General features: G+C 40.5%; 1 protein-coding gene across 3 annotated transcripts in view; it reads right to left on the reverse strand.

Annotated features, from left to right (window-relative positions):
• Positions 1-18,343, reverse strand: part of ELMO1 (engulfment and cell motility 1) — a 313,771-nt gene that overhangs the window by 259,836 nt on the left and 35,592 nt on the right. For all 3 annotated transcript variants that reach the window (XM_032181430.1, XM_032181431.1, XM_032181432.1), the window contains one exon: positions 7,112-7,261. In XM_032181430.1, coding sequence (XP_032037321.1) covers positions 7,112-7,189 — 78 coding nt within the window. In that variant the 5' untranslated portion in view covers positions 7,190-7,261. The remainder of the gene's footprint in view (positions 1-7,111; positions 7,262-18,343) is intronic.

Below are 18,343 nucleotides of genomic sequence, written 5' to 3' on the forward strand. Positions count from 1 at the left end.
TCCTTTAGACCAAGGCTGAATACATTTCCTTTTCAAGTAGCCAGCAGATTCATAGCTTTGTTTTGGATAACGATCAGGATATCACTTTCCTTGCCTGAAACCTCTTAATTAGAGAAGTAAAGAGAAAAACCTTAACCCTTGCTGTTGTTAAGCCGATCACAGAAAAACAGCAGATGCAGCACATCTGTTAGCAGAAAACACCCAGTGTGAAACAAAGTTCTGTTGCTGATCTGTACATCTGTCAAAAAGCAGAATCTCAAGCCAGTAAATGTACCATTCTGTCTGTTATTAATGCTACCATTCTGCTAACAAATCTTTTAGTGCAAAAGTCATTTTTATGGCTATTACAAAACAGAAAACCACCTCTTCTCATGATCACTAGAGGCTTCACCTGTTAACTATCATATGGCAGGGACTACAGAAACAGCAGCAGGACTGTCCAGTGGCCAGCACACCAAACACCAGGAAGCCTGTCTCCTTGACTCAGTTTCACTGCTGACTTCTCACTGTGCAAGATACAAGGTCTTTCCCTTCAAGGGGAAGATCCTGGACAGCTTTGGACTTCAGCCATCCCAGCCTGCCTTCCCTGCTGTGAACCACTTTTGGAATCAACTCTCCATTGGCTACAGTGAACCATCAGTGAGACTTGACTTGTTTGTTAGGCACTGGGCAGCTGTACAGGATGGAAAATAGGATTTCCATCACTTGGGGGAGCACTGAGGGAGTGGACACTTGAAGCATGGGGGCACTGCAGCAGCCAAGACCATAGAAGCCAACCAAGACCAGGTTAGCACTACAAGGTTTTGTCAGAGCAGCAGCACAACCCAAGGCAGGAAACATTCACATCCCAGAGGGGAAACGCAAAACCCACAGTGAGTTCTGCTTGCTGATGGGAGAGCTTTTACTGGCTTAGCGTACAGCCCCTTAAGGTGGCCATTTTAATGTGCCAGGAGAAAAACTGGTATAAATATAGCAGTAGAGGTTCTGAAGAACACACGAGACTGGAGAAAAGCAGGCATTGGTTTCTTCTTCCTCTTCACCCTCAGCTGCAGTTTCCTCTGTTTCTCCCTTCCCTCCCCCAAGGACATCTTAACACTTAAATCTGTATTTCACTAGATCTAAGCATTGCCCTGCAGATCGTATATTTAAGATAAACCATCTGTAAAACAAGAAGCAGTGCTCTGGTGTGAAACACATTACTAAAACAAGCAAAACAGAATTTTACAAATTCTTACTCCACAACCTGTCATCCTAATGATCTGTAGTATCCCTTGCTTCCTTAAGTAGTTTGCAAATAGGGACACCAAAAATCTCAGTCAAAAGAGTACTAAAAGGTAATAAAACACCTAAGGCCCCACAGTTCAGTGGATTACAGGAGATTTACAACATACTTGCACCACATATTTAAAATACAATTCAGAAGACTTGAAGAGTTACAAAGCAGGACTTTAAGATGTGGCTTTTCATGTAACCACTTCATTAGGCCTGGATCCCTTTGAAAACCAATTTTAAATTCCCCCCAAACCCACAGCTCATGACTGACACATTGCTGACCTACCAGCATAGAAGGGTCTCCACATGAAGAAACTAAAATTTATACTGTAGTGTTTTGTTTTTTTTTGTGTGTGGTTTTTGTTTGTTTGTTTGTTTGTTTGTTTGTTTTAATAGTGGTCTCTTTTGTAGTACAATCTTGGAGTCCTGGAAGGAGAATTATGAAACTGAATTATGAAGTGTTCCTGGATACTCCAGTTAGCCAGAATGTGAATGAGGTTATCTTGTAATTAATTCAAGTGGTGTGTAACTCCAGGAATTTCATGATTATACATACTGTTTCCTTTAAATACAGCAGAATTAAATTTTAAGAGAAGAGACAACTGCTGTTTCTTAACAAAAATAATAATAATAATTTTAAAAGTTGCTACAAGCATCCCTGTGTCTCAATGCATGTGCTTCTGTGCAGATGCAATAACCTTACAGTTATGTTCAGCCTTCACCTTAAGAAGGCCATCAGCTGAGGGTACCAAAATTCAGGCTCCCACCATGAGGTTCTGGCTAGTAATATGGTGCTAATAAAATCAGACTCAGAGTAAAATAGGTAGAACACCATTAATTCTCATCTTGTTTCAAAAGGTGCTCTTCCTTAGCACTGTCTGTGCCATGGGTCAGGAACACTGGGACACTATTTCTCCAAGACCTTAAGGAGGGACACTATTTCAAGTGCCTTCAGGATCTATTTTTGCTTCTATAACTTAACTGTTTCCTAACATATAAGACAGCAACAAGTAGAAAATAAATAGCATTTATTAGACTAACTCAACATTTCCATTTCATTTTTCCCCATTTCTTTCACATTTTCTAACCCTTCCCTACAGCTATTGCCTCTTCAGTCTGTTAAGCTTTCTTGCTGTCTCTGTATTCAACAGTATACAACAGCTGGGTTTTTTGTGTGTTTTTTGTTGTTGTTGTTGTTGGTTGATTGGTTGGTTGGTTGTTTTTTAAGATATATTTTTCAGTCATGAGGTCCCAGCCACACAGCATAGGATGTCAGTTTGCAGCCTTAACAGACTAACCTGCCAGTAGGAATGTGGCTTTGGACAAGCCCATGGCCAGATTAATAAAACATAACATGCAACTATAACATCTTTATCCAGGATGGCTGTCTGCCACCACAGCAGAGAGCTGAAGCTCTGATGACAAATGCTCCAACCCTATAGCTCTGTACAAAAAGAAACCGTATTTTTCACCATCCATTGCAATTAACAATGATTGATTCATTATGTTAACAAAGTACTGTTTCTGTATATATGTCTTAGTGCACTGAATTATAATCAATGTATTAAAAAATCTGCATTATTCCTTCTAATATTATTCTTGTTGCTGAAGAATTTTTTTTAATCCAGAAATATAAATAAAATTGAGACCTTTCGTTATTCCAACAAAGAAAATGGTACATTAAGTTAGCGGATATGATTTCCTTTACCAGTTCTATTAATAATCCCTGATGATAATAAAACTAAAAGGATAATAAAAAATGTTAAACACTTTCACTATGATTATATGCTGGTTACTATCTGCTTTATAATCAGTTTCATCTACTGTTTTGTGAAGCTGAAATACTGACAGTAATATAACGCATTAAATGATTGTTTGTCTTTGTTTAAAACCTGGAAGCTGGTTTTAAATAGGCCCTAGCATTAGCTAACTGACTTAAGTTAGACAAGTGGGTGTTTTTGAAACATCAGCCACCTTTTGGCTCATCCACTTTTGGATCAATTTCCCAATTTTGGAGTAAGATTTCATATCGTTTTACAGGTCTATGGGAAGGAGGTAAGTACCCCTCTCTTCCTTCATGCCCTTGGCACTAACCGCTTGATTTTAAGAGTTGAAGTCTGCGGCCAGCACTAAGGATTGGGAGTTACACTTCACGGCACAGCCTCTTGTATAAGCAGAAGTCAACGTCTCTTCCTTCTTCAGTACCTGAACAATTTTGGTGCTCACTAATACTGCATACATTTAGATTCATGCTGCTAGGATCATATTGGTATACTGCTATTACTAGTGACAGCACTTGCAGGAACTACAGCTGTTCTTAGTCAACACACATTGTAGAAACGATGTGCCACTTTCTCTTCTCTAATTAAGCATTTCACAACCCCTTTTGAACTGCATCTCTCCCTGCAGTTTGAGAAACACTGAACTAAATCAATTAACACTCCCTAAGGGTCCAGATTTAAGGTCTGAAACTCCAAACAACTTGAAAAGTCCCTTTAAAAAATCTCTTTGGTTTCCTCTTAATATGCAGTGAAGTGCAATGACTTCTCTGAAGAAAAGAAACAATTAAAATGGCATTTATAACATACACTGGCAGAAGAAAAGAGACAACAATAACTTGAAACACACTCGTAAAAGAAACTTGCTGACTAAGTCTAAACCGTAGAGAAAGCGTTAATGTAAAGCAGCCCCTGCTTCCCCCCACCACATGATGCTCTGCACTGTTTTAACAAGAAATTTTAATTTGACATTGCTCCTGTAAATATTGCCCACTAGACCAGATTATACTTTGAACAGCATTGTACAACTGTTTGGGGTTGGTTTGCTTTCTTTCGTAGAGCAAAAGTAAAGATTCACATCTGCTAAAATTAAATCTGGAGGAAGAGACTGCACGGCCAAGTTTAATTATAAACTGCTCCTTTGTGTAGCACCAGTGTTTACCTCCAATGGTCAGGAAGTTCATCCCAGAGTTTAAAGAAACCCTGGTTTTAGTACAAAACATTATTATACAAAACACAAATGGATTTGAATGGGTAGGCTAAAATAGTTATCATCCCCAAATATCCATCTTGTGCCTCTCCTGGATGAATGAAAAGAAAGGTTAGGCACTTAGGCTGGCTCAGCAAAGCGCTTTATTATATATTGTTAGTGCAGGCAAAGAGCCTCCCTAACTTAGTGAGACAAATTTTGTCTGCTTACCATTAAAACCATCATTGATGAGCCCAAGTCAACAATTACACAGAAACATAGTACAAAGCATCAACTAGAAAAGGTCTGTACATCAGCGTTCAGGTTGTCAGAAGTCATGCACCTGAAGGAGAGATATTCAACAAAGTTCACTAACATTTGCTGGGAAAAGAAGTACTCATGAGCTCTTCTCAGGCCTAACACCTTCCAATACACCGATGTCAATTACTGTGGCTTCACAATAACTATTTTGAAACTATCTTACTCTCTTCATTGCTAAGCAAAATATGCATAAAAGCAGAAGGTGAACTGGGAATACTGTGCAACTGAGTATAAATAAATGCTTCCATGCATATACAAAAAGCAACCTTAAGGTACATATTTTTTGTAGTGTTTTCCACGGTGTTTTTTTCGATATTTGGAATAGTTTCAGTACACTGAAAGACAAAGAGCTTGCATTATGCTAGAGTGAGGTGATTTTTTTGCTTTGTTTTGTTTTTGTATTTTGTCTTTAATAATACACTCCTTTTTAAACACTGATTTTCTTGCTGGTAAGAGATAAGAAAGGGAGGAAAATGGTAGAGCAGATCAAGTGTTTGGTGGTTTCAGAATGTGTATCATAGGGTGCTTGAATGGGCAGATCCCACCTAGGAGGCAAGCACTGTACTCTTTGGCTGCAGTGCCTTGGCCAATGGGCAATTCATTTTTCTGCCTTCCTTTTCCTTGCTGCCCTTTATCATCTCAGGGAGCAAGCCATCTGAGGTACACATCATCTTCCCCACTAGAACTCTTCAATTAAATATATGTTTTAAGAGAAACAGATTGGGAAAAAGTTAGCATCAAGTTAACCAAAAGCAGAGCTGTGTGTTTACAAGTATGCAGTACCCCACAGGTTTTTAAGGCTCATGCCCACATTTGTCCCATTCCCAACAACAGCAAACATGCAGATTTGTGTGTATGCGTATGAAGAAAGGATGCGTCTCTCCCATCTTCATCTCTTGTCATCATATCCACATTTGCCACGTCAGAAAGGCAAGGGGTGAGCTCCTTAACTCTCATTCCTCCTTTTCCCCCCAAATGAGGAGTTAAGTTGCTGTTAGCCTTCTCCCCTTCAGCCTCAATTTCCCTCTTCTCTCTTCCCACAAAGTGGCATGAGGAAACTGGCCAACAGCCTGGCTGGCCCTCACAGGCTGGCTAAGAAGAGGGGCACCCCACACAAATCAGCACTCCTTTTCCTTGTCCTCTATAAATCTTATATAACAAAGGTAAAAACGAAGGTTCCAGGACAATAAGCTTGCATTTTAGATAAGGCATGAGTTTCGGCTGGAGAGTCACTTTAAGGCCTTTTGTAAATTAAAAACAATCATTTTGTTATTATTTTGCTGCTGCTTGAAAGGAGACTGAAAACTATTAGATCCTCTTCATCCCCACCGTACTTGGTAGCAATGAGCTGTTGTTCACCATGACTAACATGCATCTTTCTCTGAACACAGTGTGCACAGTGTCTCTCATTTGTTATATAAGAGGGAAAAAAAGTAAAACATTCTTCACTCCAGAAGGCAAGAGATTTGTATCTGCACAAATATGCTTACTAAAAAATTTTAGCAAATGAAAATGGAAAAGCACAGTGGCTCTGGAAAACAAGCCACAAAGTACTAAATACTGGGCACCCACCACAGTGGGGTTAACTAGAAGTGAAACTGCACTGCACAAAGAAAGTAGGATCCTATTTCAGTAAAACATTTTCAGCATGAATTCAGATTTTCTCCTCTTCAATAGAGCTTCATAATGTTCTTGGTCCCTGGATACATTAGGGTCTAAACACACTATTAAATACTTGCAAGCTTTCCTTCACTCTGAATACTATTTACAGAAATAATTATTCTAAACAGGTAGCATTCTGTAAGATTTCAGTACATTATGGGTACGTAGTTAAATTTTAAAGAGGTTGCTTTTTAATATTAATGCATGTGCCACAAAAAACAATCTCAGGGAAGTCCAGAACATAAAATGCAGCACTTGTATAACTTGAGCTCTTCCTCCTGTGCCCCCCTCCAAATTACCTACATGAAAGTTTAATTCATAAATTTTATTTTATTAATTTCTGTACACTGCCTCAAATCATTCTCATCCTTGTGGCCACTGCACTAGAAATGACCGGGGAAACAGGACAACCCATGAGGAGCCCACAAGGAACAGCAAAGACTCCCCTGCTCAGAACATGCTACTGCTCAAGTTCCAAAATCTGCACTTGCTGCAGCCATTCAGCATGATCATACTACAAATACATAGCACTGACTGTAAAAATTTGAGAAGACTTTCTGCCAATAGATAACAACATTACCACAATTTTACAGCTGAACAAACTAAGGCACAAAAGTGTTAAGTGGGTCACACAAGCAGTGAACGTATCATTTAAGAACCTGTTTAAAAAGAAAAAGCAAATCCAAAAACGTGGCAGAACACATCAAAAATTATAAGCAGTAACACAGGAAAAGGGTTACACCCCTTATAAAAACACCTTATACTGCATATGTACTCACAGAAACATGCACATATAAACAAACATAATATACATATACACACATACATATGTACATGTCCCGTCTCTCCCTATAGATGTACATAGGAGCACACATGCACAGGCACTTACTTGATCAATTTCCATCAACTTGGGGAAGGCACCTGGCCATTCAATCGCCACCTTCACTATATCAGCAGGAGGGGGCATTGCGACGCTGCTGTTCTTCGGAGCCAGTACAACTGGACACTAAATACTGCAGAGAGCCTCTCTCATTCACACCTGCAGGGAAAAGGGAATTAAAAAAAAAAAAAAAAAAGACACAGCAGCTCAGACAGAACTCTACCACTGCTGCTTCATTTCCTACATTTTGCCTGGCTGGGCAGGTGCATGAAAACATCTATGTATATGGATGTGCAAGAGCACAAGAATCACACATGTTACAAAAGCAAACAGAGGACACAATGCCACGACACACTGCACAGCCAGACAGCCTGTTCAAAAGATGGCTGAAACACTGAAATGTACAGTGAATAATAGGCATGCATTAGATTTAAATAGACAAACTATTTTTAAATATTATTAAATATGCTATTGGGGTAAAGCGACAAACTAGAGGAAGCTTCTATTACGGTGTCACTCCTTGAGTCCCAGGGAACGTGATCGCATCGGTTACAGCTCGCGCTCCAGAAGAAGAGATTGCCCAGGAAGTTATGGCCAGGAAACACTGTTTCTTTTAACTATAGCAGTGATCTTCTGAGTGTTCACAAATAGATCACTGCACTATAGCAACCAGGATGTCAGGAAGAAGGCAGAACACAGCAGTTTCCACATATACATATACACACACAACCTCACCTAAGTAAGTCAAAGATACCGTAATATAAATACCTCTTTATGGTAAATCTCAGACAAGAATACACAAGGATACAGTATACATCAACAATGATACCAGACAGCTACATAAAACATTCACAGTTCTGCAAGAACATGAATGTCAATACGATCGTATGTCAAATAGGACAGCCTGTGAATTTTGGAGAAGAATAGGAAAGCGGAACAGGCAAATCCTCAGGCTTTGCAGAATTTAAGTTCTGTCTCTTTTTGGCTCACTGAAGTTTGTAACCTTGCAACAACAATATGTATTTTGCAGAGAGGAGCAGTGCATCTCTGAGCTTGCAAGCAAACCTTCCTTACCCCTCTCCCAGCTCAGCAGCAGGATCGCCACTGAATTAGCAAAGCTCTGCAATTGTCAGGCACAGCACCTTGTGCAGACAGCAACATGCTCACTTGCTTTGCCGAGCCCTCCATTTAGACTGTGGCATTTCCCACACCTTCTCTTGAGACCTAACTGAGCACTACCACATTGGGCAAAATGAAAGAAACGGCAGAAATCCCCAGAGGTGCAGCCCCCTTCTTCTTAGAAGAAAAGAAAAGGAAGTGGTGAAAGCATGGACACGTTCTCATACATACACCCTTTAGAAGAGCTAAGGCAAGGGATAAGCTGACAGAACATACCAGACAAGACATCCAAAAGCCACAAACAAGTACAGGAAATGAAATAAAAAAAGTCTCTAACCACCTTCCACTGCTGCTTCATCTTAACCCAGACTAACCATGAACTCTTCTCCAACTACAGCAGAAACATAAACTTGGAGCAGCCTGAGCAAAACCATGAAACCATGCTTTCATCTAGAAATTTTGTACCTCCATCTTCCACTGCTTACAAGCTGGCCCTGCCTTCATGCATATGGCTCTATCTAACCCCCAACATGTGTCTTCTGGTCTAGTCTGCAAAGGCCCAGCCCTCCTCAACCTCCAGCCCTGCTACATTCTATGTGGACCTCTCAACACATACAAAAAAAATATATATATATAAAATTATGAACTTCAACGCTGCAGCAATTTATTTTCAACAATGGCAGCTCTGATGCTGACAACATCACACATCATCACAAAGCAAAGTGCAAGGCAATAAATAAGACAATGGATGGTCTCTAAATAAGACTGTATTGCAGGAAACGCCTTGAAAGGCAGAACAACCTTATCAAGAAACGCAGTGACAGTGTCTGCATTGGTACATGCACAGAAGCTCCTGCTAGATATTAAAGGGACCAGGATTAAACACAATTAAAGCAACTGACTGGCTTGCTGGTGATTAAGAATGGTCAGATATTCACTGCTGATTGCAGCTTCTCCATTAGAGCCCAAATAATACAAAGCCCCCATCACCTCTCCCCTAACATCCCTTGCTCCCACTGTTTGCATCTTGTGTGAGTGCTCCCCTGGCTGTGTAGCATGCTGACTCAATTCATTCTAACTAGCAAAATAATAATAATTATAATTTTGGTTGCCTGCTTTTTGCCATGTTTTCCAGTCAAACAGCTTCCCAGGGGTGGCCCAACTTGGCAGGGAAGAAGCAAGACCTGTTGGCAGCAGTGAGCTGTTAATCCACCTCTACAGTAAAATGAAACTGAGACCTTCGCGCCTTTTTGCTGACACACTTACAATGACGGCATTTCCCACCTCCACAGCAGAAAAGTCCCCGGTAGTTTCAGTCTGGTGGTTTGGTGTTAAACTGTCTGCAATGATTCAGCCAAGCTGGCTGCCAAGGTACCTGAGAGACCTCTCCCTGCATTTCCTGGAAAACACGGGGTTCTCTGGCAGGAAAGACACTGGACATTCCCCCTAGGGGGTTAGCTAACATAAAGCTCGCTGTGAATGCTGGAAGAAATGCTTTGATTCACAACTACTAGCCATGACTGTGAAAGCAAAACAACAGCACACAGTAATAAATTTGCAGAAAACTTCCACACTCACATGCAAATGTGAACACTAGCCCTCATTTTCCTCTAGCGAGTTGTGGTCCATCTTAACAAGTCCCACAGAAAGGAGGCAAATGGTTTAAGAAACAACAGTCGAGAAAAGCAGATTGTAAGTTAATCACATTCAGCAATGGAAAATGATCATTTGCATTCCAAGGCATGGTGCTAGAGAACTCTGTCACAACGTTCAGAAGGCAATTTCAGTGTGTCTAGTTTTTAATGCAGGCTAGCACTAAAGATGTCCTACATAATTATAATTAATATATGCATGCTTATACGGTTACAAAAGACAAAGCAAAGTGATAGATCTTTAACCAATACAAATGGAGGTAATTCAACTTCTCCCACTAGGAGAAGGCCACCTCAGAAGCATCTGTGTACTCTGAACGCTGAAAAGCATATACAGAATTGTCACTACAAACTTCTTTCCTTTCTGTTTCTTGGTGGACGTCCTAGTCACATGTGCTCAGACTTTTTTCCTAGCTATTAGTCTTATGATTTCCACACAGAATCTGAAAGGTAATAGAATCTGAAAGGTAATGTGGTTTTGTTCTACCTATGTGTCAATGCCAGAAACATACATGTATATATATATATTTTAAGTCAAAATAGATGTTCATTTGTCATCACAAAATTATGATTGCAAAGAAAATTCTGCAACCTACAGTGCAGAAAATTATGAATTACCTACTACTTATTCCACTGGTACACTGTGTTAGGCACTGCCCAATACAAAATGAAGGCACGGTCCCTGGTGAGAATTTTTTACTAAACTGGAATCAATTCAAATGACATGAATGAAGAACCAGAACCAAGTTCAACTGCGTTTTGTTATGCCAGCAGCAGTCAAACAGCAGAAGGACAAGGACATCACTGAAGGGTTAGTAACATATTTTTCTCGAGTACAATTCCCTTCTCCCTCCTAGTGGGATCTGAGAAGCATTGCTCATTTTTACAACATTCATCTTCAAGTTAAAACCTAAAGGCAATACAATGCATGTGTGCATACAACTGTATGAGGTAGAGGAGAGGTCTGAGGGAAAAGAGGGCACATATCATTCGCCTCAGTGCATGCATGCAGCTGTAACCTGGAAGAGATTTAAGCAACTTCCACACTCAGCAGCACACTATTTTATAATTTCAAGGAGGAGAAAAAACAAACAAACAAACAAACAAACAAACAAAAACACCACAACAAAAGATCCCTACTGCTTTAGCATGCCTTCTTACACAAATATATTTTTCAGAACTATGACAGATTAGTCCATTAAAGTGCAAATTCTGCAAGTTATTATTACCAACTACAGTATATTCCTGCATCTCAACTACATTCTGCAGTGCTTCCAGTTGTTTACTAAGTCAAAGTAATAAACACTCATGTTGGAAATCAAGGCATGTTAAATTTAATGCAAAAAATGCATCAGCACGCACATGCCAGCTCTCACTTTACCTACCTGGGTCTGAAGGATTAATTCACTACACATGTCAATAAAACTTATTTACCTTTTACCTTATTTACCTTTCCTGTCTATCTATGCCTTGCATGTGGAGACCAGGATTTTATTCGAGTATGAAATTAGCTTTCTCCGAAGAACATGCTTTGTCTTAAACTTGCTTTGCCATTTCCCTGGCACATCCCATACAAGGATCCAAGTGCTTTAATACTTACAGCTATCAGAGTACGTCTCCAAAGAAACAAACTGTATTCTTACTCTATGGACATGAGAAAAAATGAAGGCTACGAGGAGTTACGTGACTAGAAGTTTTAGTTGTGTGTGAAAATAGCAGCCTACAACAGCTCATTTCTTCTTTTACAGAAAAGAAGAAATGCGACATTCAAACACGGAGCCAGGTCATTTGATGAACAGCAGAAGTAGGGAAGCAGATGATTTAAAAACAACTAGAGGAACACCACATGCATTCGGGAATGTAATAAAACGAAGCATGTGTTTCACCTCTCAGATAAAAGGCAGCGTCTGGAGGGATGACCTGAAGCCTGCCCTCCCCACCGGCAGGCAGGTTGCCCCACACTGCTCTCTCTGTGCCGTGAGGCAGCTCCACGGAGGCGGCTGATGGCCGAATGCTGCCTGGCCGTGTCCGAACCCACTGCACAAACCCAGCACTAGCGCTCCTCCCAGGCCCTTACATAACCGTGTCCTGTCAGACCTTGTCAGCCTCCTCCGCTGCGCTCCGGCGGCCCCAGCCAACAGGAACCAAGTGGCAAGCTCTTTCAAAAGGTCCCCCGGGGATCACGTCTGATTAACCATTTTAGAAAGGTAATCCAGCACTAGATTAATACCCCCAAGAGAGTTATTTTTGGAGTTAGCCTGCATGACTGAGCAGCCGAGCCTAAGGAGCACTAAATACGCTCTGCCATCTCTGCAAGGACTGAAAACAAGGCACAGGAGCCAGGGGGCTGGATGTACACTTCATATACATAAAAAAGCTTTCATGCTGGCTTCTTGTCTGTTACAGGCTCAGCGTTATCCACCTCAAACTAGACAGAAGTCACAAAGGCCCAGCAGACCCACATCAAAAAAAAAATCCCCAGATGCTGTGCCACAAATGGAAAAGAAAGGTCTACAGGAGCCATGAGCTATATTCAGCCCAGAAAGCCAACCGTACCCTGGGCTGCATTAGAAGCGTGGCCAGCAGTCGAGGGAGGTGATTCTCCCCTTCTGCTCCACTTTTGTGAGACCCCACCTGCTGTACTGGGTTCAGCTCTGGGGCCCCCAGCGTAAGGACATAGGAATGCTAGAGCACAGCCAGAGGCAGGTCATACAGATGATCAGGGGCTGCAGTACCTCTCCTATGAAGATAGGCTGAGGGAGTTGGGGTTGCTCTACCTAGGGAAGAAAAAGCTCCAAGGAGACCTTTCAGCAACTTTCCAGTACTTAAAGGAGGCCAACAGGAAAGATGGGGAGAGACTTTTCATCAGGGAGTGTAGTTATGGGACAAGGGAGAATGGTTGTAAACAAGTGTAAATTTAGACTACATATTAGGACAAAATTCTTTACTCTGAAGGGTGGTGAGGCACTGGCACAGGTTGCCCAGAGAAGCTGTGGATGACCCATCCCTAGAGGTGTTCAAGGCCAGGTTGGATTGGACTTTGGGCAACCTGGTCTAGTGGGCATCATCCCTGCCCATGGCTGGGGGAGCTGGAACTGACTGGTCTTTATGGTCCCTTCCAGCCCAAGCCGTTCTGTGATTCTACTTGGAATACAGGCAAGCAGGCTGTCTGGTTTTGCTTCTAGAGACCATATTGAAACATGCTAGAAAAACGTGGGTACTTAATTAATTTGAACTCCCCTGCTTCTTGGAATACCATGCTCCTTCTACTAAGAAAATCTGAGTTACACACCTATAATTTAGGAAATTGAGAAGAACTAAAAACTTGGTTGTGATTATTCAAAGAAAATGAACTATTCTAGCAGTTTAATTAACACTCATATACCATCCAGTCAGCTAAAGATACTGTTTACTAAAGATGTTAATATCAAAACTCTTCAAGCTAGAGATCAGGAAAGTACCAAACCACTCACTCAAATATTCAAAAAGCTATTCCAAGGGGAAAAAACAGTTACAACATGACAGTCAAAGAAGTTATATTTAGCTTCACAATAAGTTTGATTTTTCAAATGTGTTGAGAACCTATCTAGCATATCAAATCAGAACAGGTATTAAGCAAACAAAACCAAATACTAACCTGCACAAAGTGTTAGAATTAATCTAAACTTCTCACAGTTTATCAGGGCTTGCTGCTTAATTTGGAGATGTTTCTTGTCATTGGGTTCTAACTCCAGATGTTTGTAAACTGAAGCAAGCAACAACAACAATAAAAAAAATCAAGAATTCCATCTGAATAAAATTTACTTTTCCTACCTCTCAATGTAGTCTCACATAACCTGAGAAATAAAAGCAATGGGGGAAAAGATTAAATCTCAACTCCACCCAGTGCTGCTGCTCTTACTGGTAGGAAAAAAATCAGCAATAAGAAAGCTATGGAGAAAAAGAAAAAAGGGAGTTGGTACCATGAAATTAACTAAAATAAGGCAAAGTAAATATAATGACTCCAAAGAACAGGTACAATTTCTTGTGGAGTTCGCAATGTTTCACCTAAGAACACTCCAAAGGAGTTCGTTGTAATTGGAAATAGAATAAGTTTATTACAGGTTGGCTGAAAATGCATCAAAGAGGTTCAAGAGAGAAAGTTCATCAAGAGTTCTGTGACCCAGGAAATCAGTTTTGAATTGGATTCAACTAAGAGTAAAGAAAGAACAAAAGGTCACAGTCTTCCTTTCTATCACCAACGTGATCTGGCTATGGTACTTGGGATTTTCCTGGCATTTTGATAAATCAGAGGGTTAGAAAGAGCACACAAAAGAGCATCTTCAGTCAAGATGATGACACTTGATTGCTTCATTTCAGCAGAGACTGAATCTAGGCAGCGATGACTGGCTATATCCCAAAGAAAGCAGCAGATACAAGAAGATAAGCTCAAGGTTGGGAGACGTTCTAAACCATGCTAGAAGCAAGATCAAGAAATAGCATATAACAAACTGCGTGTGCTTTTTTTAAACCTTATTGATGCTTATGACATATGGAAGAACTACTGGTATAGTCAGGAAGTTAGCAGTCAAATGGAGGAAGAGAGGACAAATGCATGAATACTAAAGGAAATAACCAAGTTAGCTGACAGTACACAGACAGGATGTCAAAGGCTGAAACAAACAATTATTTTCTGAAGAAATCATTCTGCAAAGAAAAGTAGATTGGAAAAGAGATGCACACTGATACTCCACAGTAAGTCAACTGAGCCAGATGCTTATCATCATGCTCACAAGAAATAAGAGAAGCAGCAAGCAAAATATCACTTATCATTATGAGTCTGATACGGTAACAAGTTTAAGAATCCAGCCTTCTGCTTAGGGCATTGATACTGCACTTCAAAGATGACAAAAAGCAAAAGAAAAAACACATTTGTCAATCTTGCAGCAGAAAGCAGTTCTGTCTACACAGGTATTCCTACCAGTGCTGTTTCATTCATAACTACTGAAATAAATGCATCAAAACAGCTAACAGTCAGACACACACACACACACACACACACAAAAAGTCCATATGTTCCTGACTTAAGACCACCATACAATTCCTAATTCTATCCCTGTCTAGCAAGGCACCTTGCTCTCTGCTCTTAACACACATATTTGCAAAGAACAACTTGCCCCATCACTTACAGACTTTCCAGTGCCTGCACTCCGAAGGACGTTGAGCAAAACAATGAAACTGCACATGGAAAGTAAAGTTATGGCCACCCAGGGGAAAAAATTAAAAAAAAAAAAAAGAAAAAAAAAAGATACTTAATATTGGAGACCTTGTCTATTCCTAAAACTTGTGGAATAACTTGAACTATTGTGCATTAGAGAGACCATCTCCAACAGATATTTGTTGTTGAGACTAATCTGGCATTTTAATGGACATTAGCAAGCCCACTTTGGAAACAGGAATACAGAGATGCTAAGGAAGGAAATGTCAACACAGTCGCATCCCAAAACAACTACAGGGCAAGCTCCGGGTTCATCCAAGCAGAATGCAGATTGTGATTTGTCGGGAAGCTAGAGACCATTCAGAAGTAATGTGACGACAAGGTAACAGCCGTGCCAGCACTCTGCTCACCCAGTACACTTCCAGAGGTGATGAACCCTGTGTGCATCTTGGTGAACTGCCTTAAGCATGACATTTGGTAATGGGAGATTTGAGTGTTTTAACAGGAGACTATCCCTTGCTCATCTGTCCATTACAAAACCACAAGTAACAGTGACCCTGCTTGAGCAGGATGGTTGGCCAAGATGACTTCCACTAGCCCTTTCCAACCTCAACCTTTCTGTGATTCTATTCCGTACATTGATGTAATGACCCCAAGCACTCGAAGTCGTAGCCTGCCCATCTGTGTTCAAATGTTTTGCCTTTTCTGCACTCAGATGTGTGTACAATGAGCAAAAAGGGCAGCTCTTTTAGCAGGCTGCCTTCCATGTGATAGCAATGTTCTCTAAATATAATAAAAATGGCTGTCAGTTTTAACTTCAGAACAACAATCTCTCTAACTCTTACCAGCCAGCAATTCAAGAGCACTCATTCAAATAATCCCAGTCTTCTATAACTTGAACTAAGATCTTAAAGATCAAGATGAAACTATTTCTGACAGGAAAACTACTGTAAATTGCTTTTGTGTTATAGTCCAATACATCACATTCAAGCACTCAATATAGTCTGCGGTCACCCCCTAGTTTTATTGTGCATTATTTTCCATGTTAAAACCCACAATGCACAGGGAAGGAGGATGGAATGATGCAAACGTCATCCATTGAGAGATTTCAGTCGTGAGCTCCAGCGATTCAAGCTATTTAAGCAGTGGACACCAGTTGAGAAGATTACTGTCTCTCCTTTCTCATGGGGACAGTAGAACATGTGATGTGTTCACTCCCAGATTAAAACCCACATATGAATTTAAAAACCCACTGAATCTAATTTATGCTAACATGCCAGCCTATGATAAAAAAAAAAAAGGAGGGGTAGGGGAAAGGGCACCAATTCAGCCACTGCTGAAACCAAAGGCAGCTGTTAATTTAAACCAAAGGCAGCTGTTAATCAGTCCTCTGTGTAACTATCTGAAAAAAAAGCAGCAATAATTTTACAGTCAGAATCACCATCTTGAACATAACTCATTAAAAATATTAGCCAATTTACTTCACTGCTCAGGTAAGAAGCCATCATCAATTAAAAAGCCACATTTGTAGGATATATGATCTGCTTTGCTAGGTACCTGACTTCTATCTCATAAGTAACTATAATTACAAAGGTTCTCTAAGACTCCCCAAATGGCTTTGGCTAATGCTCACCATCAAAAGCTGATGGTGGCACAGCTGTGTTTCTGTCTCCAAGCTCTGGATGAAGCTCCTGCTCCAGCGTCTCTGGGAACATGCACAGCTATGCCAAGAATGAGCAAAACACTTGCTGCTTCCAAATTGTCTAATCTACGAACTGCGTGCTTAAACCTTCCCACAATACACCCATAGAGATGACATGACCAGCACTGTCTGCATGCTGAGGACTGAACTGTGCCAGCCACACTATTCTGCAAAATAACTCGTGGCAGTTTCCTTCTCAGGAGCCAGAACATCAGTTGTCACTGATTGCTGCTGCAACTCAATTGACTTCTATCAAAACATCCATTCAAAATGAACCACCACTTGCTGTGTGATGCTGTTCTGTATTATCTTAACAACAAATTGAGTGCCTCAAATATTTTAATACTCTCAATTCCACCCCAGAGCTATTACCAAGTATTTTACCTGCTAAGAACTTACAAATGCCAGCTACAGGACAGGGAGAGCCTGGCAGCAACAGCCAAGAGGACGTGATGTCCTTGCTGTATAATAACCTGAATACCTCTAACTAGATAGAAAAAATGAATCCTCACAACCATTCTATGTTAAAAATATTGTAATACATAGCATCATCCTGAGCCATCATCCTTACGATTTCTGCTAAACTGAAATCTTTTCACTCCCACACCCTCAGGCTCCTGCCATTCGAGGCCCAGTTCCCCAGCAGCTCTTACATCTCCATTGCCCCTGTGGCACAACCTGGCCAGCAGGCTGGTTCAGAACGATGAAGCGCTCAAAAACTAACCCCAGCAAAACAAAGACACATCCAACACTCATCCACCTGAGCATCATCAGGACAACAATAAAGAATGGGTAGGGGCAAAGAGAAGAGCAGGAATAATCTGCTTGTCTTAAACTGTCATGGAAACACTCTGAGCCTGAAAAACAGATTTATTTCACCTGTGCACAGTCCATGGCGCATAGCTGAGATTCAATTCAGTAGCAGAAAATGATGTAAAAATATGCAATTACAAGCTCATTACAGTATGTTTCATTAACTCAATGAGCTCCTTTATAATTGTAATAGACATTAAAAGATTAAAGTATTTGGATAAAATCCAAATACATTTATAGTGCTCTGCTGATTGCTGGAGTTCATAATTTTCACAAATAAAGTAACATCCCTTCACTAACTCCCCTGTGAGCATAACCACTGTTTTATCATTCTTGCTTTCAGACTTCAGCGTTCCCAAATTAAATTTCGCCACTGCACTTGGGGTTGAGGGGTAGCAAATCACTGTTCACTTAACTGTCTAATTCAATATGACACAGTTAGAAGTGTTTTCAAATAGAGTTTCTGACTGAAGTTGGCAATTTTGAACTTCCAATAGGGTTAACACCTGGCTGAAAACCTCTTTGTGTGAAAATGCCAACACTAAAAGAAAGCACAAAACAGTATCCCTGTCACTTTTTTTTTTTTACCCGCTTGCAATAGTAATATAACATCAATAGATCTCTAATATTCAAGTAATAAATGTGACTGTTGTTAATCACTTTAAAAACAGAATGGGCTCCTATTTCTCCCTTCAGTACAATACTTCTTGCTCTGTTTTGAAGATCAAAACTTGGCTTTTATGGGTTTGGCAGCATGG

The sequence above is a fragment of the Aythya fuligula genome, chromosome 2, assembly GCF_009819795.1.
Source record: "Aythya fuligula isolate bAytFul2 chromosome 2, bAytFul2.pri, whole genome shotgun sequence".
In the NCBI taxonomy this organism is placed as follows: domain Eukaryota; kingdom Metazoa; phylum Chordata; class Aves; order Anseriformes; family Anatidae; genus Aythya; species Aythya fuligula.